Source organism: Miniopterus schreibersii, assembly GCF_964146895.1.
Source record: "Miniopterus schreibersii genome assembly, chromosome: X".
Taxonomy (NCBI): Eukaryota; Metazoa; Chordata; class Mammalia; order Chiroptera; family Miniopteridae; genus Miniopterus; species Miniopterus schreibersii.
In genome coordinates, this window is record NC_138104.1 from 81,160,185 (window position 1) to 81,185,479 (window position 25,295).

General features: G+C 41.6%; 2 protein-coding genes across 4 annotated transcripts in view; both read left to right on the forward strand.

Annotated features, from left to right (window-relative positions):
• Positions 1–2,475, forward strand: part of MED14 (mediator complex subunit 14) — a 62,770-nt gene extending 60,295 nt beyond the window's left edge. For both annotated transcript variants that reach the window (XM_081124860.1, XM_081124861.1), the window contains one exon: positions 1,850–2,475. In XM_081124860.1, the coding sequence (XP_080980986.1) occupies positions 1,850–1,923 (74 nt within the window). In that variant the 3' untranslated portion in view covers positions 1,924–2,475. The remainder of the gene's footprint in view (positions 1–1,849) is intronic.
• Positions 2,476–6,043: 3,568 nt separating this feature from the next.
• On the forward strand, positions 6,044–24,561 carry LOC308551177 (uncharacterized protein CXorf38). Of its 2 annotated transcripts, XM_081125597.1 has the most exons (7): positions 6,044–6,552; positions 6,737–6,871; positions 13,346–13,465; positions 14,747–14,896; positions 15,679–15,858; positions 21,729–21,891; positions 22,324–24,561. In XM_081125597.1, exons 1-6 carry the CDS (start codon positions 6,337–6,339, stop codon positions 21,888–21,890), a joined length of 963 nt encoding a protein of 320 aa, XP_080981723.1. In that variant the 5' UTR covers positions 6,044–6,336; the 3' UTR covers position 21,891; positions 22,324–24,561. The 2 variants fall into 2 exon arrangements, with proteins under 2 accessions (XP_080981723.1, XP_080981724.1); XM_081125598.1 differs by lacking the exon at positions 6,737–6,871 and having other exon boundaries at positions 6,307–6,552; positions 22,324–24,558.
• Positions 24,562–25,295: the final 734 nt, after the last annotated feature.

Here is a 25,295-nt window from a genome sequence, read left to right on the forward strand (position 1 = left end):
GCAGTGCTAAATTCTGGGTTACAAAACATAAAGCTCAGCAAAGAGAACTTTTCTTCCATTTTGCTTATTTCTAATATTAAGGAAGTCCACTATCTTTCTGTTTAGAATAGTATGATCACAGAATTATGTTTTTAAATGAGGGGAAGTTGTTCTCTGAAACATTTCACGTACCACGGTGTCAAAATTTTTATTAGAAACAGGAATCATGACAGAAATTATATTTTTAGCTGTTTGTTCCTCCATATTGTGTACACAGGCAAGTACTCAAGTATAGTTTATAAAAAATGCACTGGGCAGTAGAGAAGGGTGTGCTTCTTTTGTTGTAATACTTCTTCCACTTCTTACAGTTTTCTGCTTTCATCCTTTGACTTATCTCTTCTTTCAGCTAAAAAATAGGTCCTTAAGAATCAAAGTTTAAAGCTATCAGAATTTTCAAAGTAGCAGTCCAGTAGAACTTTGAGAATAAACCCTATTCTTTAACAAGCACGTGACTATCATTATGTCTTGTGGAATTTAAAATTGAGAGGAAAGAATGTTTTGATCCTATTGCGATCAAGCAAGTTTTTCAGCCTGTCAGTAATGAAAATGTGTTTTTAAAAAAGAAAAAAATATATATAACTTCTTTTAATTAAGAAATTGTTGGGATATTTTGAAATTGTTTTTCTTTTACGGCTACCTTAGACAGGTTAAACCTTGGGGTTTCGTTTTCTTTCTGTACCTTAATTTTCCAGTGGTTGATGAGAAGAGTGCAGTAACTTGCACAGGGTCACTGCACATTCTGCCCTCTGCCAGAAGGCCATTATTCAGTTGGGGTCTTCAGTTCTCTCACTTTCAGCCACTGTAGTGTTAGGCTGTGCTCTAGGGAAGGGACCTAGCTTTTGGTTTATAATATTTACAGCTGATTTTGTTTTTTTATATTGAAATATTTGTAATATTTTCAAAAAGGAAGAGGCAGGGTATTTGGTTTTTTTAAGCAAAGGGGAAATTGAAAGGATGAATGATTAGCCTCCACCCTCCCCCAAACAAATCTTGGTTTGGGATTGTTGGTGTGTCATACTTCAGCCTTCCTCCCAAAACCATCACTTCCTCCCCTGGTGGAAGTGCTTTTAAGAAAAACCACTTTATTTTTGTATTAATTGATTTTAATGTTGAACTCCAGAAGTTGATCATTTCCTTCAAATTTGGGAGAAAACTCCAATAGATATCATAGAGCTGCACCGTCCAATATAACTGTCCCTGGCTGCATGTGGCTATTTAAATTTAAGTTAATTAAAATTAAATAAATTAAATAAAATTTAAAATTCAGTTTCTCACCCTAACTACATTAAAAGTGCTTAGTAGCCACAGTGCATATATTGAATATTTCCATCATCACAGAAAGTTCTATTGGACAGTGTTGTCATAGAGATTATTTAACCTTTAACACAGCATTAGAAGGACACCGTTGCTGTTGTAATTAATGTATAAATATAAACTCTATATCTTTTCATTACATTCAAAATGCATAAGCCAGTTAGTTGTCAGTAGCCTTGAAGCCCAACTTCAAAGGTTTATCCAGTGCTTCTTATCCAGTGTTTCTATAGAGAAACTCTAGGCATATCTTCTTAAATTCAGACCTAACTGGGCCTTGCCCAGAATTTCCTCATGAGGAAAAAACCAAACCAAACCATCATCTGATACTTAACACCAAACCTTAATGCCCTATAACCTGTGCAGTTAAAATTTACTCTTTTATTTTGATCTTTAAAGTTCTTGCTAATTTTAGATTTAATTACCCCTACCCCACCGGTGTGTTGACATCATCTTTCCTGTATTGCGAATAGCTAATGACCATTTTTCTCTGTTGCAGGTGAATGCACAATATATGCAGCTGTTCGTGATTTAATGGCTAATCTTACACTGCCCCCTGGTGGGCGACAATAGACACTATTGTTTTTAACCAGGAAGGCTGACAAATGAGACAAAACAACAAAAGTCTGAATTCAGCCTTCAGTTTAAAAAGGAAAATGACTTTTTTTTTTTTTTTTTTTTTTTTACTTTAAGAGCTAAATATTCTAAACTTGCAAAAATTTTCAGGGTGCACTTCATTCATCAAACAGACCATCAATCTTTTGTATAGTGAACTTGTATAGTGTGTTTAAATGGGACACGTTTCAAACTAGGTAATACATCAGTGTCCGCTTGCCAATCTTAGATTTAATATTCTGTTTTATACTATAAAGTTACGGAAATGCCAAACTTGTTTATTTAATTGTTTTCTTATGTTTTGGGTGTAATAGTCCTTTTTTGGTTTTTGTTTTGTTTTTTTAAGGCAGGTCTGTCGTTTTGAATACTGTAAAACTGTGATAAACTTTATATTGAAGCTGTATTTTAATATGACCGCTTTGAATCCTTACATGAAAATGTTCTGGGAGTTGTTATAAAAACATCCCAAAGAAGCAATATTTAATAAAACTAGGTTTAAAAAAAAAGCAACCAGTGACACTCACTTGTGTGTATATCAGCTCTATAGACTTCTCAGGGCCTCCCTTCATCTTTAACCTGGTGGGGCCAGTAATTAATTTCTAATATGTGTCTGAAATTTGACCAAAAACATCTACCTCTTTGTTTCAAATTTATTTTCTTCAAACATTCCTAAATTGACTGGTGGCGAACATTCAGCACCTTGGTTGTCTTTCAGTTTAGGATTTTGGTAAAAGAGAAAGAACCCAGTCTTTGGAAGAGACAGTGAGTACTTCATATTAATCAAGGATCCCAAATACTGCAATATTCTGGTCTGTTGAGGATGTGGTAACTTTTCTGTTAGGCAAATTTAGTTCACAGGATACTTCTGCATACAGCATTAATTAGGAAACAGAATTTGAATGCTCTGCCCTTGCATGAAATTTCTGTGGTGTTTTCTTATCTTGCTTAACTTCGCCACTGAAGTTGGGTTATTCTGAACAATCCCAGTTTAATTCATTGTCAACAAAACGATAAAATGTTTTGCTTGGAAGAAGCCTGGTCCAGTCCCCTCACTTTGAAGAATCTAAGATCACATCTCAGCAAAGTTTCCTTTCGGAGCACTGTGTTGTCTCTCCCAGTTGGTCAGGGACTTTGATAAGCTTGAAAGAATGTGATCCAAAGCAAAGGTCTTCTGGTGACTTGATGTTATTTGGGAAAGTTTTTTAAATGATGCCATGCTGAGTTATCCTGTTGCTGTAATATTGGTTCTCCGTTAAATTGCAGATGCTTTGTCTAATTCCATTTTAGATTATTTAATTGAGCTTCTGTAAGTATCAACTACCAAATTCTAGTTTCCAGCACCTCACTGCAGCTATATCATATCTGTTCTCAACTTTGCTTGATTCTCTGTTCATTTCTGGTCCTAGTTGTGGCCTTCTTTGCCTTTCTTCTGTGTCTTTTTCTGCCTTCATCTCCTGCTTCTCGCCCAACTCTGCCGCTATTCAGGAGCAGATGACTAAACTTTTATCCTTCCTTTAACTTACCTTTACCCTTCCGTTTCCAATTCTCCTTGCAGTGGTAATCACATCGGTTTGTCAGTCTAAGAGTCTTTATCAAGGGTTAGTCCTTTTCTATTTGGAGCTGAATTCTTTCTTTCATGTAGAAATCTACATGTATATACAACAAATGTATTTTTATCTACAGAATAATATTGCCTCAAATAATTTTATTAATAGAGTTAACTTTTCAGGTATTTTCCCTTTTAAGTGTGGTTGATTTTGAGATGTTAATTGCATTGTAAACATGATGCATTCAGAGTACACTTTTTTCCTAATTATAAATCATCTGAATGCATTGTGCAAATCAAAAGTAAGATAGGATTCAATGAACAAAATTTGTATTTTGATGCTTATTTAAGAGTACACCCATGAATTTGAATTTTGATATCATACTTGGTACTTGGAATTGGTATTTATTAAAGCTTGAAAACACTAGTATTCCTCGAATTTTAGGCTTCATCACAAACCATGTCTTCTGCCTCTTTTGTTATCCAGTTTCAGTCAGAGGGATTGGATACCCATAGAGCTTTTTTTCTACTAGAGGGTTTGGGTCTTAACTTTAAGATGTTTTCAATGTGATTTTAGTAATAAATAAAATTCACACAAGTTTCAGAGAACTACCAACTCTCACTAGTCAATTTTCATGAAGATATTTGAATAGTAGTATGGTTTAGTATTAGTGTAACCTTGAAATAAGAAATTGGTTCTGATTTGCCACCTTTTTTCTATCTGCTGAAATGCCATTTCTGAATGTATAGAAGTACTTTCAGAATTAGGAAAAAAGTGGAAACTTCAACAGAACATATCAAGTTATTAGTAATGGGCCGAACCTTATATTTGAAATTAACTCTGAGTGAGCTAAGTGTAGATGTAAACTAAAATATACATGATTTTGAATTTGAATACCACTAATAACTTTACTGTGTTGCAGTTAACACAGTAACCTGTCCAGCCATAGGATAATTGTTAGTCATTCTTTGGGCTGGGGTTAATTTGATAACTTCAGGAAGCATAATTTTACTACTCTAAATTCAAATCCTATTTCAACATAAAAAGTTCTTTCATGAGTTTTTCTCCCCAAAGAAATACCTATTACATTTTGCTTTAATATTTATTACCCAAGTGTTTATTATTATTATTATTATTGAGGTTTTTTTAGAGGGAGAGAGAGAAACATCTATTGGCTGCCTCCTGCTTGCCCCCTACTGGGAATTGAGCCCGAAACCCCGGGCATGGGCAACCTGTTGGTACATGGGACGACTCTCAACCAACTGAGCAACACCAGCCAGGCTACCCAAGTGTTCTTGATATAAAATCAGTGTATCAAAAATTTTAAGAGAATTTAAAGTCAGGAAACTTAAGGGAAAATGTTAATGTATATTTCATTTTGTTTCTTGGGGATTTTCTTTTTCATTTGGTTTGATGGGAATGGACAGTGTGTCTTAAGGGAATGATTTGAAATTTATTTAGGGTAGATTTAGTATTGAGGTTGTTAAGGAAAAATTACCAGAAGCCAACCAGCATTGTGCTACACAACTCCAGGAGTCCCTGATCTCATAATTTTCTATGCATTGCCTTCACTTACAAGTGGCTGTGATTTGTTAAAATGCCTTGCCCAGGAATAGGACTGACTGATGAAAGGGCACATTTAGGTCAATATAAAATAATAGCTAATATTTACCGAGAGCTTACTATTTATTGCCAGGCACTGTTTTACATACTTCAGTGTGTATTTAATCCTCAAAACAACCCAAATGGGGTAGGTATTAATATCTTCCTTTTACAGATGAGTAAACGGAGGCCTAGAGAAATGCAACTTGCTGAGATCAAATTTAAGGCTGCTTAAGATCAAGCAGCTAAGAAGAGGCAACTTGAGTCCAGATCTAGTTCTGAACACTGCCACTTTGCTGTGAAATAGGAAGTCTGGGGCCGGATTCAATGTTTAGACTTACCTCAGAGTCTTTTGACTACACACAATTTTAACATATTTTCCAAGTTCAGAAACTCACTAAACCTAACTAAAACTGAGGTGACTTGTCATTCGGAGTTGACAGTTCGTTGCCTTCAGACCCTCATGGCACAATTATTTGGAATTTAACTCAGACTCCCTTTGGGAGGAGTACTAATTCTCATATAATCAAGAGTACAAGACAATCATCTAAGCTGAAAGCTTCAGGACCAGAGAAGAAACCCTTATCCAGCTCAGGGTGGTGCACCCTTCCAGAATCCACCCTCCAGAATCCAGGTGATGCGTTGTCCACTTTGCCTCTCCCAGGTGGCCCAAAGGTGTTACCTTGGCACACCGCGAACGCATAATAGGTGCATGGTACAGGCTACCACGGTCACATTTCACGAATGCCCTGATTTGCTACAACCAGTCTGTGGGCTTAGAAACCAGTTACGTAAACTTAGTAGACTTGTATAATGTTAGGAACATGTAATTCAAAAAGTACTTTGAGCACCTTCTACATCCCTACAAAAAAACAGCACGGACATCAGAAGAGGGAGGAGAATCCGGGGCTGGCGGGGTCTCGGGTGGAACAGAGAAGAGGGCGGAAGAGTTCCAGGTAGAGGCTTTCCCGCAATCGCCGGACAAAGTCCGCAGCCGTCTGGGGTCACCTGAGACTAGGGTGGGGCCGGCGTGGCCCGGAAGCCAGAACGCCCCGCGCGTTCAGCTACGCGATCCGTGCGCCCGGGGGCTGCCTGCAGGCGGGGCCACGTGGGCCGCGCGCCCCGCGCCCCGCTGCTTCCGGCACTGTCTAGGATTCTGCGCCTGCGCACAGCCGTCCGCTCCCGTCCCCTCCTTCCGTGGCCTCCCGGGCAGGAGCGGGAAATGGTGCTGTCAGAGTTGGTCGCTCGCCTTAACTGCGCGGAGTACAAGAACTGGGTGAAGGCGGGCTATTGTCTGCTGCTGCTCCGGGGCTGCCTGCAGGGCTTCGTGGGCCGGGAGATACTGCTTTTCCACCGCGGCCTGCTCGCCCACGCCCCCGGCCTGCGCCCGGGCGCCACCTGCCGCGGCGGCTCCCGGTGCAGCCCGCGCGCCCGCCAGGTGAGCATCTGACCTGGGGCCTTGACCGCCTCCCCCTCCCGTTCCCTCCCCTCCCCATTCCCGTCCGCTGTCCCCAGCGCAGAGTCCTGTGCCCTCCCTGGTGCGGGGCTGACCGCAACGGCCTAGGCTCAGATGCCCAAGTGCCCCTCCATCCCGAGCCCCTCCTCACCGCCGCGCCCTGTAGTTTCAGCCTCAGTGTCAGGTGTGCGCAGAGTGGAAACAGGAGATTTTGAAACATCACACCAATAGAAATGGAGACGTCCACTGGGGAAACTGCCGGCCGGGCCGCTGGCCCGTGGACGCTTGGGAGGTGGCCAAGGTAAGCACCTGCAATCTATAGGGTTGGAGGGGCGTGCCACACCAGGTGGGAGTCACCTGAAGCCTGGGACCTCATAAACAGATCCAGAGAAATTGGTTTCACCTAAGGTCTTGGGTATAGGCGGTTCAGGACTGTTATATTGGACCCAACCCAGCTTAGGGAAGTAGAAGCTTGCTTCTACCTGTCTGCTTCCTGGAGGCATTTGAGTTTGCTACTCATGCTTGCAGAGCTATAGAAAAGATTTCCACGAGAGATACTGGGACAAGATGTAGCGCGAGCATCATGAGCACAGGCACAGAGGGAGAAACATGAAATGAGTTTTTGAGGATAAGCTCCCTCGGTAGCTCATTTGAGTCCTAGTGTACCATGAGGATGGCAAAGTAAGCTAAGGCAAGAAAAGGCTAAACTATGAAGGACTGTAAGTGTCCATCTAAGGAATAAAACTTAGGAGATGGGGTGGGCAGCCAGATAGGATACTGTTAGACCCGTTTTTATTTATTTATTTATTTTTATTTTATTTTACTTTTTTAAAATATATCTTTATTGATTTCAGAGAGAGGAAAGGAGAGGGAGAGAGAGACATAGAAACATCAATGATGAGAGAGTCATTGATTGGCTGCAGCCCGCAACCCGGGCATGTGCCCTGACCGGGAATCGAACCCCGATCGCCTGGATCCTAGGTCGACGCTCAAACCGCTGAGCCACGCCCAGCCGGGCTAGACCCGTTTTTAGATTTTGGCGATTTGACTTACTAGTTGGGCCAATTGGGGACTTTTTTTTTTTTTTTTTTGCCTTTTTAATGTTTGCCAGAAGCCTGCGTAGGCGGTGGGGAGAAGCAGTCAAAGTGGCCTCTTAACACAAAGTAGCGTTTGGAATCAGTCCTCATGCCAGTTAGCAGCAGGCACAGGCTTGGTGCCTAAGAAGCAGAAATCACCAGCTCAGCTGCTGGGGTGTGACACTCGGCCAGCCTCTGTTCCCTAACCTCAAAAATGAAGTTGGACTATATCCACGGCCCCTGGACTTTTGGCTGTCCTGGCCCAGTAAACCCACCACCTGCACGCTCTTCCCATTTTTTTTAAAGCCGCTATAGAATTGCCAACTTCTCCTTTTACCTAGAAAAGAAAAAAACTTAAAACTCTACCTTTCACTACGACCGTCCCTCACCTGTTTGGTCTCTGTTGCTGCTTTTTATACCCTCGGGATCTTCTTGAAGCATAGGCCACCTGGTTATGCCACTTTTCGTTGCTGTTACCTGCAGACCTTCTAGTCCAACCCTGTGTTCACATTCTTTCCCAGCCCCGTCCTCCTTTTCCTTCCTTGCTCTGAACTTGCCTGGCCCAACTCCAGCCCTGGTGACACCAACATCTGCTTCTGCTCAGAAGAAGAATCTCACAAGGGAAGCTGACTGGTTTTACTTTTCAGTTTTTCTTTTTTTTTTTTTAATGAGTAACATTTATTTTTTTATTTTCCTCCATATCCTTACCCTCTCCCCTTTGACAACCATCAGCTTGTTCTCTATATCTATGGTTCTGTTTCTATTTTGTTTCGCTTGTTCATTTGTTTTTCTAGATGCCAAATATAAATGAAATCGTACGGTGTTTGTCTTTCTCTGTCTTATTTCACTTAGCATAATACCCTCTAGGTCTATCCACCTTGTCACAAATGGCAAGAAGAAAACAGGAACACTAATTCAAAAAGATATATGCACTCCTATGTTCATTCCAGCATTACTAGTAATAGCCAAGATATAGAAGCAGCCTAGGTGTCTATCAGTAGATGAATGGATAAAGATGTGAGTGTGTGTGTGTACACAATGGAATATTATTCAACAAAAAAATGAAATCTTGTCACTTACAGTTCTGGCTCACGAGCCCCAGGAGTCTGACCATGTCTCTTTATAGGTTCCTGTTCCTAGAGATGACTATTGCTGCCAAGCCCCCACTCATGTTCCTCCACCCCCAATCCAAGCTGCTAACCTTGTTCACCCTTCCTGGAGTTGATGAACACCCCCAGATACATACTTCTTCATTTTTACCAGACCTACCAACCTACCTTCATGTACACCACCTTCCTTCTGCTACAAAGGAGGAAGGGTGTCTCTCTTATCACCCTGTCCCTCCACTTGTGTGTTGGACTTTTTCCCCTCCCATCTGCTCAAGGACTTTGAGTCTTCATTTATCCACTCTTCCTCCCTCCCAGCTTATTCCCATTACCATACAAATAGCTTTAATAGTGCCTTGGCTTATTTGATTTTTTTTAAAAAGAAAGAAAAGATTAAACATAGTATTATTATATGACCCAGAAATTCCACTCTGAGGTATATATATTCCCAAAGAAATGAAACCATACTTCCATACAAAAACCTGTGCTCAAGTGTTCATAGCAGCACTACTCACAATAGCCAAAAGGTAGAAACAACACAAATGTCCATCAACTGACGAATGGATAAGAAATATGTGGTTTATCTATACAATGGATTATTTAGCCATAAAAAGGAGTGAAGTATGATACATGCTGCAACTTTGGGTGAACCTTGAAAACATGCTAAGTGAAAGAAGCTAGGCATATATCGTATAATTCCATTTATATTAAATTTCCAGAAGAGGCAAATCCATAGAGACAGAACATAGCTTAGTGGTTGCCAGGGTCTGGAGCAGAGAGGGGGTTGATAGGCAATGGATAGAGGGTTTCTTTTTGGGGTGTTGAAAATATTCTAAAATTGTTCTGATGGTTGCACAGCTCTGAACATACTGAAAACCACTGAACTGTACACTTAAAAAATTTTATTGATTGACACATAACAGTTTTTGGTATACACTGTAATGATTCTATATTTGTATGTAGCAAAATGATCACCATAGTAAGTCTAATTAACATCCATCACTATACATAGTTCCTCTTTTTTTTTGTGATGAGAACTTTTAAGATCTACTCTATTAACAACTTTCAAATATATGATACAGTATTATTAACTGTAGTTGCCATGCTGTACATTACATCTCTAAGACTTGATTATTATATAACTGGAAGTTTGTACCTTTTGACTCCCTTCACCCATTTCTCCCACCCCTGCCTCTGGCAACCACCAATCTGTTCTTTGTACTATGAGCTCGGTGTTTTGTTTTTTAGATTCTACATATAAGTAAGATTATACAGTGTTTGTCTCTCTCTCCGACTTACTTCACTTAGCATAATACCCTCAAGATCTATCCATGTTGTGGCAAAGAACTGTACACTTTAAGAGTTTTTTATGTTTTTAGTGCTTTCAGAGAGAGAAAGGGAGAAGGAAAGAGAGATAGAAACATTGGTGATGAGAGAGAGACAAACATCAATTGGCTGCCTCCTGCACGCCTCCTACTGGGGATTGAGCCCGAAACCCAGATATGTGCCCCTACCGGGAATTGAACCATGACCTCCTCGTTCATAGGTCAACGTTCAACCACTGAGCCATGCTGGCCGGGCAAATAACTGTACACTTTAAATGGGTCAACTGTACACTTTAAATGTGAATTATATCTCAATAAAGCTGTTTTGTTTTTTAAAAGAAAACCCATGCACACTTGAATGAATATTTGGAACATAAAGAGAAAGTAAAACTTCTCTCAATCTAATCCCTCCAGCTATCTCCCCATTTCTCTGCCTCCCATATGTATACCCAGTAGATCGTCTCAAAAAAGGGTTTAATGCCTACTTTCTCTTTTCCTCAGCTCGCAATGACTCTTCAACCCATTCCACCCTGGCTTCCACCCTTGCCACCCCACTGCAATTTTCTTGTCAGGGGCACATGTGACTTTTGACTCTCCAGCCTCCTCTTTCTACCTGTCAGGCATTCAGCGCTACTGACCACTCTTCTTGAAACACTCCGGGCTTTGTGACACTCTCTCCTGGGTTTCTTCCTACCTCCCTGGCTCCTCCTCAGCCTCCTTCTGAGTGTTGGCCTTTCTCAGGCCTCTTCCACCCCCCCTTCTCCTCTAGTGATACTGCCCAGGTCCATGGAATGAAATATTAAATACTACCTTTATGCTGATGGCTCCAGATTTGTGCCCCTAGCCCTGCCTGAGCTCCAGATGCCCATCTTCCACTGCTTGCTCAAACTCCTCCACTTCATTACCTCCTGCGCACTTTGTATTGACTTCTCAAGTAGGACTCTTCATCTCTCCCCTCCAAACCTACGCCAGTGCCCCACCACCAACTACCTACAATCATTCTGTGTGTGTTTGTTTTTTAATCCTCACTCGAGGATATGCTTATTGATTTTAGAGAGAGGGACAGAAAGAGAGAGAAACCTGGTTGTGAGAGAAAACATCAATTGGTTGCCTTCTGTACACGCCCCGGCCAGGGATCCAACCCACACCCTAGGTATGTGCCTTGACCGGGAATCGTACCCACAACCTTTCAGTATATGGGATGACGCTCCAACCAACTGAGCCACACCGGCCAGGGCTACAGTCATTCTTGCTTCATCTTTTATTGAACCCTCATTACCCTCTTTATACATGCGAAATAGTTATGGAATCCTCTCCATCTCTGCGTCACAACTCTCGCCCTCCTTCCTGGCTTCTGGCTGCAGCCTCCCACTTAGCTGCCTCTGCTGCTCTGGTCGCCCCTGGTGGGTTCTCCACACAGCAGGCTGTGTGGTTTTCAAATGGGAATTTAAATCCTTTTATTCCCTTGCCTAAAACCCTTGGATGGCTTCCTGATGTCCTTAGAATAAATTCCGAACTCCTTTCCAGAGCAAGGCCCAGCGTGGTCTGGCCCTTGTTTATTTCTCCAACCTCGCCTCCTACTACTCAGTGCGGAGACAGCAGACAGTAGCGAGAAGCAATAGGTGTGTTTCACAGAACCGTGCATTTAACACATGGAACACGATGGTATTTGACACAATTCTAAGAAACAGCTTTCAGAGGCAAGGAGGTGTTAGAGCCTCCCTTTTGACTTCTATTTCTGAAGAAAGGGAATAATTACTAGAATAAAACTTTAATGTGGAAGAGACAGGTTTATATTGGTGAGAAAATGCCAGATAGAACATACCTTGTAATGGGAAAGGAAAACTAGGCCTGGTTTTGAGGCAACTAAAGCTCCTCTAACTGTATTTTCCTCTCAGCAACAGCTGGAGTAAGCAGAGTTTCTTTTTTTCTTCCTTATTATTGAATTACTTTGCCTGTGATGCATTAGCTAACTTCTCTGTTAGCATCTGTAGCATCCATAACAGGCTTCTTTCAGAGGATTGGGATGTCAGTGGCTGTTAAGACATAGAAAGACAGTGATGGTACTGGCCACCGAACCTTTTGATAGGGGCCATACAGGGTATTCAGAATTTTTCTTAATTGCATGAGACAGGTGTAGGATTCCGCCACCATCAGGAACATAGCCCTGACTCTCCCTGGGGTGTGGCGATGCCTCCCACAAGCCTTTTTTGGAATGCATTCCCAGCAGCACTGTAGGAGGTATTGCAGGTCCCTTGCCTACTGAAATGTGTTTGTTTTCAAGGGAACTCTTTATTTAGAGTTCTCATTGCACGTAATTTTTCACATGTCATCTTCTCTAGTCCCTTGGCAGGAATGTACTCCTGAGCTGCTTAGCTTGTTAAAGTTGTTGCCTTCAGATGTAAATTTGGAAATATTTCAGGAAAGAAATATGCCCAAGCCTCGCTATAACAGTGTTTTTGGGGTTTGTCCCAGAAAATGCTATAAAAGGCAAGATCATGCTAGAACGAGGCCCTTCTGGTATTATCTAGTGCCTCAAACCCTGGGATTCCATCTGTAACTCCTGTGGAGGTCCTGCTCCCCCTGCACCATCGAGATAAGTGCCAACATTTATGGGCTGTTTATTAGCATGTGACAGACACCAAGCAAATGCTTTACTTTCATTAACTTATTTAATTCTCACAACATACTTCAAGATAGATGAGAACAGTTACCCCATTTACTGATGAGGGATCTGAGGATAAGTAACTTGTCCAGGGTCACACAGCTGGCATGTGGCAGAGCTGGGATTTGAACCCAGCCTTGTCACACACACTTCAAAGCCTAGATTCTTAACTTTATACTACCATACTGAACTTTCTCAAGTCATTTTAGTGTCCACTTTGGAGTAACTATTATTTTAAAATTTTAAATCTTTCTTTAACAACTCAGCCACTGACACTTCAGTAAGGAAAAGAAATTAGGTGCTTTCTACCCATGCTTCCTGCTTACATGCCATTAAGAAAGGACAGAAAACCAGTTGTGTCAAATGTTTGAGTGTCTCTAAGAGCAAAGGGACAGGTAGAGCAACCCTTTAGTTACTGCCTTTGGCCGAGGCTTAGCTATCACCCGATTTCCTGACTTGTGTTTTGGACTCATGAGGCTCTAACTCGAAACTTCAATAAGAGAATTTCAGTCAACTTTTGGGAAAACAGGCAAGTGACATTGGCCCCAGTAGCTCATAGGATTGAGGGAGACTTAGGTACCCCTCACCTATCCCCTCCTACAGGCCTTTATGCCCCGAGGACTGGCAAACAAAACAGGACCTGAGGATTGTGATGCAGTTGCTCTTTTAAGCCTCATCAACTCCTGCGATCACTTCGTGGTTGATCGGAAGAAAGTCACAGAGGTAAGAGCTGTCAGATTTCAAACCATACAATGGAAGTCAGCCATGTAGGTACTGTGAAGACCGGCTGAGAAACACACCCTGTGATGCTAAAGCAGCGTGCATGCGTAGCACATGGTCTTTCCCCAAAACAGTGATGTGCCAAGAAACTTAGACTTTGCTTCAAAGTTGGTATTGCTTAGAGGGGCTCACATGCCATGTACCTTCTGTGATGTCCAAGAACTCCTGTGCGAATATGGTCAGGAGACTGACCCTTTTGTTCTCCCTAATTAAAGCTTTCTGACAACCTGCCGTTGTACCTTTCACCACTAAACTTGGTGAACCTCAAATTTCTCTGTTCTGCCATAAACGGAAGCAAAGTTATTTTCAGTGTTAAAAAATATATGTACAGAGCAATGCATCATTCTGTTCACATGTGACAGGCATCAAGCAAATGCTTTACTTGCATTAACTTATTTAATGTATACCAGCATTTGAGTCCTGCCCTTCTAAATTTCATTGGCAAGATCAAGTTGCATAGAACTGGAGAAAACAGGAACATTAGTGAATAAAAAAGGTCAGAATAGATCACTATGTCAGATTTCCTCAGAGACTTAGACTTTCTCTGTTTCACCAGAGAACAGCTCTGGTACATTTATTACTCTGAAGGTCACTGAAGAGAGTATATTTGAATGAGTTATTTATAATATGTAGAGAACATGCATGTATATTTTGCTACGTCACCAGCAGTCAAAAGGACAGAATCCTCTATGATATCAGCAGACACAAAAACTATCACAGTACAAAGTTGACCCCTGTGCTATCTCTCGAAGATGTGGAAGACTTTACATACATTAATTAATATGTGATTAGACAATACTATCTGTCTGAAAATACAGGCAAAAGTTGGTCTTTTCATCATGGTTTCCGCAACCAAAAACTCCCTTGACCCAGTTTCCTGGAGCTCCAATGATATTTAAAGGATTTTTGCATTGTCTACTTCAGTCTTTGGGTGAATGCAGAGCCAGTAGCCAATAATCTTGCTCTTTGCAGGTTGTTTTCAGTTAAGGAATATGGGGAATTATAAGAGATATCCAGCCAGTCACAAGATTTCAAGGGCTAAGGATAGTTGTAAGCGTGTTTGTATTTCTTACCCTGATGAATTTATTGTTCAAGTGGCAGGGGGTGGAACATTTTTTGTAACTAACAAAAAGCCTTTCTGCAACTTTTCTTTGGAACTACAAGATCTCAGTTTACCCCACTGTTTGACTTTGAAGCCTTTCATCTTTTTCTGTCTTTCTGTAGGTGATTAAGTGTCGTAATGATATCATGCACTCTTCAGAGATGAAGGTATCTTCTACATGGCTTCGAGATTTCCAAATGAAGATCCAAAATTTTCTGAATGAATTCCATAATATCCCAGAGATTGTGGAGGCGTACTCCAGAATAGAACAGGTAAAGTTTAGATTGAACAGTTCTGGCATAAAGAACTAAGAGAACCCGACCGGGCGTGGCTCAGCGGTTGAGCGTTGACCTAGGATCCAGGCGATCGGGGTTTGATTCCCAGTCAGGGCACATGCCCGGGTTGCGGGCTCCATCCCCAGTCGGAGGCGTGCAGGAGGCAGCCGGTCAATGACTCTCTCATCATTGATGTTTCTCTCTCTCTCTCCCTCTCCTCTCTCTGAAATCAATAAAGATATATTAAAAAATTTTAAAAAATTTAAAAAAAGAACTAAGGGGAAAAAACAACCATAGTCACTCATTTAGAATTTGAAGTTTATTAGGTTTAAATGAAATTTTAGCCCTATCCGGTTTGGCTCAGTGGTTAGGGCATCGGCCCGAGGACTGAAGGGTCCCAGATTCGATTCTGGTCGAGGGCACGTACCTCGGTTGCAGGCTTGATCCCAGGCCCTGGTCGGCACGTGAGCGGGAGGCAACCAATTGATGTGTCTCTCTCACACTGATGTTTATCTCTCTCTCCCCCTTCCACTCTCTGAAAAGCAATGGAAAAAATATTCTCGAGAGAGAATTAAAAAAAAAAAAATTTTTAGCATGTAACTAGGAAAACATGTTGATATGAAATCTAGAATTGTGCTGGGCAAAGAAGCTTTTCTGTGGTCACAGGGTGTGATTTAAATGGATCTAGTCAGTGATACTTAATTGTAAATTCTTTGAGTCATCCAGTGGAATATCTTTTCCATTCAGTCAGTTCATATATTTGTTCGGTAATCCAACAGCTGTTGACATCTGACTGGGCTGTTCAAATCCCTGAGGAAGATCATCGAGATGGGTGTGAGTATGGAGCAGGTGTTTGCCTGAGTGAGAGCCAAGTAAATGAAATAGAAATGGAACTTCTAAAGGAAAAGCTTCAAGAGCTGTATCTTCAAGCAAAAGAACAAGAGGTGTTGCCAGAAGAGGTAAAAAAAAAAAAAAAATTATGTCCTCTGTGTAAGTAAACAAAACAAAGAAAGACGCCAGGGAGGAAGAATAGCGCATTTTAACATATTGCCAGTTATGTTTCTGATTTATAAGACAAATAATTTCCAGAAATTTGGCACAGATTAGTATTACCTTTAAACAACTATTTTCACTTCATCAGCAAACATCTGAGTGCCTAATATGTGCCACAGAGTGGAACAACACAGTAAGGGCTACCACCGAATTCTGAACAAATGTTCTAGAGATTCTCTGCAAGTCAGGGGGCATTGCAAAAAAAGGCTTTGCTGAGAAGGTGCTGTTGGGCTGGGACTAACAGAACCAGATCAGAGTTCGGCGAGTTGGCAAGAGAAAAAGGACGTTCTTGGCAGAAGGAACAGCACCTGTCAAGGTATGAAGAACAGGTGGGGCCTGGACAGTGACATAGGTGGAAGCATGGTCAGATGCGAGGTGGTCATGTAAGTTGAAGCCATATTTTGAAAGGTTTTCTGTTCTGCACCAAAGGGTTTGGACCTGATTCCCAGAAAGTGGTGAGGAGCCAACAGATTTTTTTAAATCCTCACCTAAGGATATACTTATTGATTTTTAAGGAAAAAGTGAGTGGATACTGCCACTTTTTGAGTGCCCTCCCTGGCACACCATAGGTATTTAAAATGATGAATAAGACTGTGAAGTCTTCTGTTTTCTAAATCCATGGGTTTCATCTTGCTTTATTTTAAAATGCCATCAGAGCCAGCCCCAGTTCTCTTTCTGCTGCTGCTTTCAGAAGCAGAGTTGAACAGGAAAAGGCAACCAGGGATTGGGCTCACAGTCCCTGAGTCATCTGTAGTTCCCTCTTTCTCGAGGGAGCTGCAGTTCTTTCCTGTTTGTGTAACAAAGAGCAAAACACATCAGCAGCAACACACTCAAGCCAGGAGTCTTGGTGAGTTGCGAGTTGGAAGGGAAGCTGGCAATCATTTTATCATAGCCCCTGCTTTACACAGGAGGCAACAACCCCAAGGAGCAAGCACTGTCGGCTGGGGTCAGGGCTGGCTGTGGGTCCCCTCGCTCTGGTCGTGTGCCTTTCCACATGCCTCACTGCATCTTGTATCACCAAAGAACTAGCAACTGTAAATTTCAAACCCTCATTATCTCTGTTTTACAGAGAGGAAATTGGGGTTAATTGGCTTGTTCTCTAGGTCCCCAAGTCTCTAGATAGAGTTGATAAGCTCTCATTTTGCATGCTTTTGTTCAGTAGACCATGGCATTTCTCTTGCTGTTTCAATTGATCAAAATGTAAATTCAGATTGATTGGCATGTTATCTCTAAGAAGTTGAAGGTTGGCTCTCCATGATGTGTGGAACTTGACCTCGTTTGGAAGTTGAGTACCAGATATGGTTATCCATGTCCTTTAGGGTTAGTCTGCAAAGTCAGATGATTTGATAAACCAAATTTCAGTGGCTCTAAAATGCCATCAATTTAAGACACACCATTAATTCAGTTACTTCTAAGAAAGAAAAAAATGCTGCTAATTTTTTGTAAAACACTATCAGTGGTAAGGTGCATTCTCATTTCAGATATTTAAATATGAAAAAGTCGTGCATCAAGGAATTAAGAAATACAGTGATTATAACTACAGTACTTTTTTTGGTGAATGTTTAACAAGACCGGTTTCTGGTATTCGTTAAAACAGTAGGAAAAGGTTGGAAAGCCAGGTTGAGAAAAAATGGTTAATGGCTATAATTAATGTGACAGTTCCCAAAATGCATTCTGGAGGATGAGAGTGAGTGCCAAGGAGCATGTAGCTGAGAGAGCTCATCATCTCCATTCTTCTCTGCTCTACTGATGAGCCTTAATGATATATAACCTTATAAAAGGGGCTCCCATGAAAATACACTATGCATGTATAACTGTGATTGTAAATTGCGTTCTGCTTCAGAGCCACCTGGGAGCAGCAGCTGGTCATGTCCCTCGGGACATGTGTGGAGTGTGTCCACCAAGGGCCCAGCTGCAGCATAATTCAGCTGTCACCCAAGAGCCCTTCACATAGCCCTGCTGGCCTTCCATGCTCTGTTTGGACATGGGAGTTTAAAAATTCAGCTGAAGGACATTGAGTGCAGTAAGTGACTAAAAAAACAGAAAGAACTTGCACATTTTTGAAAGTCATTACTGATTTTGTAAACCCTGGTGAGGAAACCACCTTTACAAAGATCCATGGGGAAGCTTGGGGAGAAGGGACAGTGACAGAATGTACTGGAGGCATTCAGGGAAAGGATTGAAATGACACTTTGTTATATTCCAGAAATATTTTCTGAGCAAGCACCTACTGTGTTGCAGGCACAGTTCTAGAAGCTTGGTGTGCATCAGTGAACAAAACAAAGATCCCTGTAGGGAGAGACAGATAGTAAACAGTCAACAGACTAAGTAAATGATGTGCCTTCGAAGTACTGTGTTGAGCAGAGTATGGAAAATCAGGAACAGCAGAGTGGGGATGAGTATCGGGTTACAGTAGGGTGGTTGGGGTGGCCTTGTTGAGGAGAGACTTAGCAGCGCCTTGGGGGAGGTGAGGACTAACCAGGTGTATATCTGGAGCAAGAGCATTCACGCAGAGGGAACAGCGGAAAGTTGAGCTAGGGTGGCTGGAGTCGGGTGAGGGAGAGAATAGTGAGTGAGGAGGTGAGAGAGTGAAGATGGAGGAGGCAGGTCACTTTGGGCCTTGTGGGCCACTGAGGAGGACCTAGGCTCTTACTCCTGAGATGGGCGCTATGGCAGAGTTCCCAGCAGCAGAATGACAAAAGGAGCACACTGGCTGCTATGTTGAGGATACCTGGGAGGGGTGGGGGTGGGGTTAAAGATAAAAGCAGGGAGCCTGGCCGGGTGCGGCTCAGTGGTTGAGCGTTGACCCAGGATCCAAGTGATTGGGGTTCGATTCCCGGTCAGGGCACATGCCCGGGTTGCGGGCTCGATCCCTAGTCGGGGGTGTGCAGGGGGCAGCCAATCAATGACTCTCTCATCATTGATGTTTCTATCTCTCTATCCCTCTCCTTTCCTCTCTATGAAATCTATAACTATATATTAAAAAAAAAAAAAAAAAGATAAAAGCAGGGAGACCTGTTAGGAGGCTGCTGCATTTACCAAGTAAGAGAGATAGTGGTTGGACCCAGGTGGAAGTGTAGGGGTGGTGAGAAGGTGGACACATGTGGCATGTGAGAGAGAGAAGTGCCGAAGACAAGCCCAAGTTTTGGCTTAAGGGACTGGAAGAATGCTAAGCATCTTTTGCCTGTAATAGTCCCTGGCTCATGGTAGACAGACTCTCACTAAACATTTGTTAAATGAATGTAGGAAGGAAGGAATGTCCTGGACACAGTGCTGAGTGCTTTCAGAAGGTTATTTCTAACCCTCACAAGAATACTGGGTGGGGTTGGTAGCACCATCCTTTATTTGCACATGTGGAAGTAAGCTCAGAGAGCTCAAGTGTCTTGTCCAAAGTCACGCAGCTGGTTAAGTGACAAAGTAGGGCTTCAATATCCAAGTAGGTCTGACTGACTACATTCCATAATTTTTCTAGTACTTCACTTCAGTTTTCCCATCTCTACTTTCTCTTCCCCCTTTACAAATAAGAATTTTTTAAAAACTTCTTTTGACTTTTTCTCCCCTCTCCCCACCTAACCAAGCTAAAATAATTGCCCCTCTTAAGCACATTTCAGGGGCAGAGAGGAGTAGATGACAGCACAAAGGATCACAGCTGCCAAGTCATCAGATTAGAAGGTCTCCAAGCAGGGAGAGGGAAGACCCAGTCAGCGGTCGCAGGCACCCACCGTGGGAAGGACCCTGGGGTTGCTTCTAGAGCACCAGGCACAGGCAATATAGGCTAACAGTGCAGTGCCCACAGTGTACCGTGTATGCTGTGAGTATTGTCACTGGCATAGTCTTCATTTTACGTGTGTATGGTTTCCAGAGTCATTATTTAAAGCCCAGGTGTCTTTCAGGAACTGTCGGCTTGTTTCCAGCCGTGTAATAAACAGCTCCAGCTGAAGGGCACGTCCGGTGTACTTACTGTCCTATCTGAAGGCCTCCCCCTGGCCCTCCCTGCTCCCTGTTCCTCGTGCTGCAGCCAGTCTTCCCCTCCCTTCTGTCCCTAGCAGGCATCTCTCGCTGTTTCATTCGCTGACATCACAATCACCTGAGTGCTTGCTTAGCTCCCCCCCTAGACCTTCTGCATCAGAATCAATCATGTACACTAAAGTTTTAAGAACCACCTTTCTGTTAGAGGGTGGGGTGCTCCTCCACTTTTCTTCATTAGATTTAGATCACCTTGACTTAGCTTGGAGTTGGAGTTCCTCCTTTAAAAAAAATTCATCACAGCCAAAAATACAAGTAACTCTCATCTTTGTAATAAGCACAGTGACCAGTAAGGGGGTCCTGGGATAAGCCCATGGTACACTTCCATGGTACTATTCTGAGAGAACATTTATTAGTTTAAATATCAGGAAGTATGTTACTGGTGGGAGTTTAAATTGGTACAACCTCAACAGATAGAAGTTTTGGCAAAATCTACTAAAAAAACAGAAAACTCCATCAGAATTAAAGCTGCATTTCACTTCTAAAAACATCCTACAAATAGACTTGTCACTGTATGCAAAATGACACATATACAGCATTATTGGCCTTAACAGAAGGTTTGAAATAGTATGTTAAAATGTGAAACATCTGTAACTGAAATATGATTCAGCCAGTAAAAAATATAACGAGGCCACTCTTTATAATCTGATGTAGGAAAGATCAGTGGAAGAACAACACCTAGTGCGCTACCAATTATATATTTTTAAAGGTGTATACAATATATGCACATGCTCACATGGGAATGCAGACAATATCTCTGGAAGAAACCAAGAAACTTCACTGTGGTCACCTCCGGGGGGAGGAGCTAGGTGACTGAAGACAGGTTTGGAAGAAGACCGAGTATTTACCTTGTACCCTTGTACTCATCTTGAAGTTTTTACCTGTACATGTATTACTATTAAATATATATACACAGAAACATCCATATACATCCATATGGATAACCATGCATGTATATATCTACATGTATGGATGTGTGTGTATGGCTATATATTTAATAGTAATACATGTACAGGTACAAAACTCAAAATGAAAGGGCTTCATTTTATTTTTTTAGATATGTAATAATATATGTATATGTGTATGTGTATACATATATGTGTATACATATACAGATGGTCCCCAACTTACAATGGTTTTACTTATGATTTTTCAACTTTACAATGGTGCGACACAGATAACGTATTTCAGTAGAAACCATGCTTTGAATTTTTATCTTTTCCTGGGCTAGTATATACAGTATGATACTTTCTCGTGGTGCTGGGCAGCGGCAGTGAGATGATTTTGCCCCAACTATAGGCTAATGTAGGTGTTCTGAGCATATTTAAGTTGGGCTAGGCTAAGCTGCGTTGGTTGGTAGGTTAGGTGTATTAAATGCATTTTTTTACTTATATCTTCAACTTACAATGGGTTTATCAGGATGTGGCCCCATCATAAGTTGAGGATCATCTGTGTGTGTTGTGTGTATGGCCCTTTCATACAAATGCAGGAAGTTTTTAAAAAATTTGAGGAGGCAAGTAAACACCCCCTTGTATGGCACAGAACCAGCTAGCCTGGGTTTTATTTTGAGTAGAGGATACTTTGTTTTTCAAACCTTAACCTGTTTTTGGACAGGTGCCTATAGCCAAGGTTTCTGTCTGTTGGTAGACACATGAGCAGGAGCCAGTCTTGGAGCTAGTAAGTTTTCACTTGAATTACAAGCGTGCTATAAAATTATCTGAACTGTAAATTGTATGGTTTGTTTTTGCAGATCTTAAATCCACTGGAGGTGGTAAAAGAATTTCTAAGAAACAATGAAGATCTTAGAAATGGTCTTACAGAGGATCTGCAGAAGCTAGACAGCCTCTATCTACAGCATCAAAAACTGAATTCAAAGGAACCTGGGGTACAGACACCTGAAGGGGAGGCCTGAGGTGAGTTTAGGCATTTGATGTTAAATAAGAATAGAATAGCCTCATCTTTTTTATGTCTGCTCTCTTATGTAAGGTCATAATGAACACACACAGTCTCATCTGAAGTTTCCCTATGTCATTATTTGAGAGAAAGGACACTGGGCTTTGGCTCTTTCTAGTTGATGGTTTCACATGTGAAGTAATTCACCATAGACTCCCTGCCAGCTTTGTTTAGCCAAATATATCTGAAGTTGTTGGTCTAGACTTTAGTGAATCAGCTTTATAACATAATCAAAAAGCATGTCAGCCCTAGGGTGACACTGATGATGCCCAGCTCTTAGCTGTGGTATTAATAGCAACTTGTTAATTTCCATAAGAAAAACTTGTTAAAATAACTGTCTTCAGTATTTTACTTTTCTTCTTCCTCAAATAAAATTAAATATTTTCTTTTAGGTTGCCCTTTGACAAAAATCAGACATGTTCTTTGAAAACCAGCACGGCTTCCATCCCAGCCGTCCTTTTCTGCACAAAAGGGAAAACTCTCCAACCAAAAAGGAATGTTTGTTGTCTTTTCCTGAACTTTCCTTTAACTCTTCGGGGGTATTTTTTTTTATATTCATAAGCTTGGTGGTGTGTGATCTATGTGACCAAAAAATATCAGATACTCTTATGCCAAAACTGTTATTCAGGGGTTTTGGGGGGGTTTTCTTTTGCTTTGTTTGTTTTGTTTTGTTACCATTTAAAAAATGAGATTCTTTTCTGGTCCTAAACTCGGGCTGCTTAACACAGTAAAGGCTGTGTTTGGCCAGGCCTGTGTGAAGGGTCATGCAGAGTTCTCTGCCCACTGGCAGACAAGTCCTGCCCCACCCCATCCCCTCCTTCCTGAAAGTCTAATTCATGAGGATCCCCAAGGGGCAAGCTGTGATGTAAAAGGTTGAGATATAAATCCTTCCTTTTTGGAAGAAGGCAAGAAAAAAATTTCCTGAAAGGCCATTTTCTAGCCATTTCCAATTAGTTACAGAACTGTTAACTACCTCATCTGGTGGCCTGAGGTGGTAGGGCAAGGAGGTGGGCCCAGGCTGGTCAGTGGGGGGCTGGAGAACCCAGTGACTTGACTGACCAGTGGGGGGGGGGCAGGTCAGCATCACAAACAGGGATATTGGGGAAAGCTCCACAGTTGCTGGCTTGTTCGTGGCACTTAGGAAAAGTAAACTGCCTTGACAGTCACAGCTCTTTCTGTTCACTTAGATCCCAAGTGCTGAGCACTGGGAATGGCCTTCCTGTGCTCAGTGAATATTCACCGATTGAAGGGTCAACTGGGTAGCTTAGGAGCATTCACATGTAGATATAAATGTCAGTTATACTGTTATCTAAGCCTGGTCCTTCCTTAGATTTAGGAATAAAATTTCAACATTCTTATGGAAATTCAAAGACATTGTTTTCTTTCAACAGATTCGCCAATTCATTCATACTTCCTCTTTTCCTTTTACCCAAAAAATCTTCCACTTCTGACTTTGTTTGTTTCCTGAATTGTGAAACTACTGTCCCATTCTCTGCTGGGGTGCTTAACTGGACAGTTGCCTCTGAACCTTCAAGGACAGAATTGCCATGTTCCCTGCTGCCTGGAGGAATAGTCCAAGTGAAGCCGAGCACAAAACCTGGATGAATGCAGATGTGCCTGTAACTTCCTGCTTTCATCTTTCTTGTTACTGTTTGGCCTTTAACCTTACATATTCCTTCTCCCTCAATTTTGTGGAGTTCCTTGAGATGACTTCAGTCGTAAAGTCAGAAGTTTTCATTCATCTTACAACTCCCCCCAAACTCAGAAAATTTGAAATATTTCCTAGCAGCTTGGCATCAGATTAAATCTTGACTCACTAACCAATTTAAGACCTCATTTCCAACTTTCGAAACGTGGGGTTATGATCACTTTTTCTTCATACCTCTTAGCTTTCCCTTATCTATCCAACAAACATTTATCAGTGTCAACCATGTGCTAGGCACTGAATAAATGCAAATGTGAAGATTTTAAAGGTATAGATGATAGTCTATGAGCTTTCATCTTATTTGGTACAATGTCTGCTCTGATAAATTAAGATGTTCAGAAAACTATACTGGCAGCATTTAATTGCATTGAAATTGAAACAAAGGAAGATATTCCCAGAGAGCGCTTAAAAGCAAATGTGGCGTGTACAGGGACATCAACCTGTGGGCCTCTTTTGTACAGACCTGTGCAAGTGGGCGCAGAGCATGCACTGAAGGGTATTCACAGCAGAATTGGCAGCCAGCCACCAGGAGAGGAGTGGTTAAATCACAGCACAGCCATACTGCAGACTGTTATATAACTGGTCAAAAGGCGGAGGAAGTGCTGCAGTGCAGTAACATGAGATAATCTCTAAGACTTTAAATAGAAAAGAATGTTAAACAATGCATAGCACGCTATGAAACTATTTGTATTTTTAAATAACAGATCTGGAAAGCTGTGTGTTTTTCCCAAGCCTTTTTGCTGTTACTTCTGTGAAAGGAATTGGGGTTGAGAAGAGTGGTTCGAAGAAATTTGGCTTTTCTACTGTGTATACTCACATATGAAATTTTTACAACAAATATGCACTCGTGTATTTTGAAATTCTTTTTGTTTAAAATTTTATATTTCAAAATAAAGAGACATGCACAATATAAATTCAAACTATTAAGAGCTTTGTGTCACAGTTCCTGTAATATGTCGTAGCCTCCATTTTTGTGGGGTTGGGGGTCAGCTCCACCTCCGGGGGTATTCGTGAGTTGTCAAGGTCAGAAGCAGCGCAGGAAGTGGTTTCCTTCCCCTACAAGGCTTTGTTTCATCTCAGAGTGCCTTGTTTTCACCCAGCAATATGATTTGCTCTCAGCCTCTCCCTGGGACACAGTATGTGGGTTCATGGTTTTGAAAGAATTAAAGGAGAAAAGTGGTTTTAGCATTATATTTGCAAAGATGAGGCAGTTCTTTGGATTTTAGCCTGTGCTTTGCCAGGAAGCTCGGAGGACCTAAGGAGGAACTCATGACTTATTAAACTCTGTATAAAACACAAATTCTGGGAAATAACAAACGTGTGTCAGTAACAAAAACGTCTGGAAAAATAACTGCCAATTCAGAAAATGTTATTGGCTTCATAAAGTAGTGGTAGAGATCTATAGACAGTTTAAGTTAAATTGCAAAGGCCAGAAAGGATTAGTTTGAGAGTTTGGGGAGATTATGAAATGACTATTACCCTAATGATTTGAAAAGTTAGTTTTTATTAAAGTATTAATCACTTATATGGCCTTAAGCATGACTATCCTAGGCAACAAAGGGTTAGATTTCTTAGCTGGGTGGGCATACTACGAATTGGATCCTGTAAGAGAGCACTGCATTAAGAGTAGAGGTATTGTTATCTTCTGGATATTTTCTC

Bases quoted from the DNA above. Each gene is read 5' to 3' on its own strand.
- LOC308551177 (XM_081125597.1), top strand. From the start codon at position 6,337: ATGGTGCTGTCAGAGTTGGTCGCTCGCCTTAACTGCGCGGAGTACAAG. The intron at 6,553-6,736 runs GTGAGCATCTGA...CGCGCCCTGTAG, and splicing joins GCAGCCCGCGCGCCCGCCAG to TTTCAGCCTCAGTGTCAGGT. The intron at 15,859-21,728 runs GTAAAAAAAAAA...TTGTTTTTGCAG, and splicing joins AAGAGGTGTTGCCAGAAGAG to ATCTTAAATCCACTGGAGGT.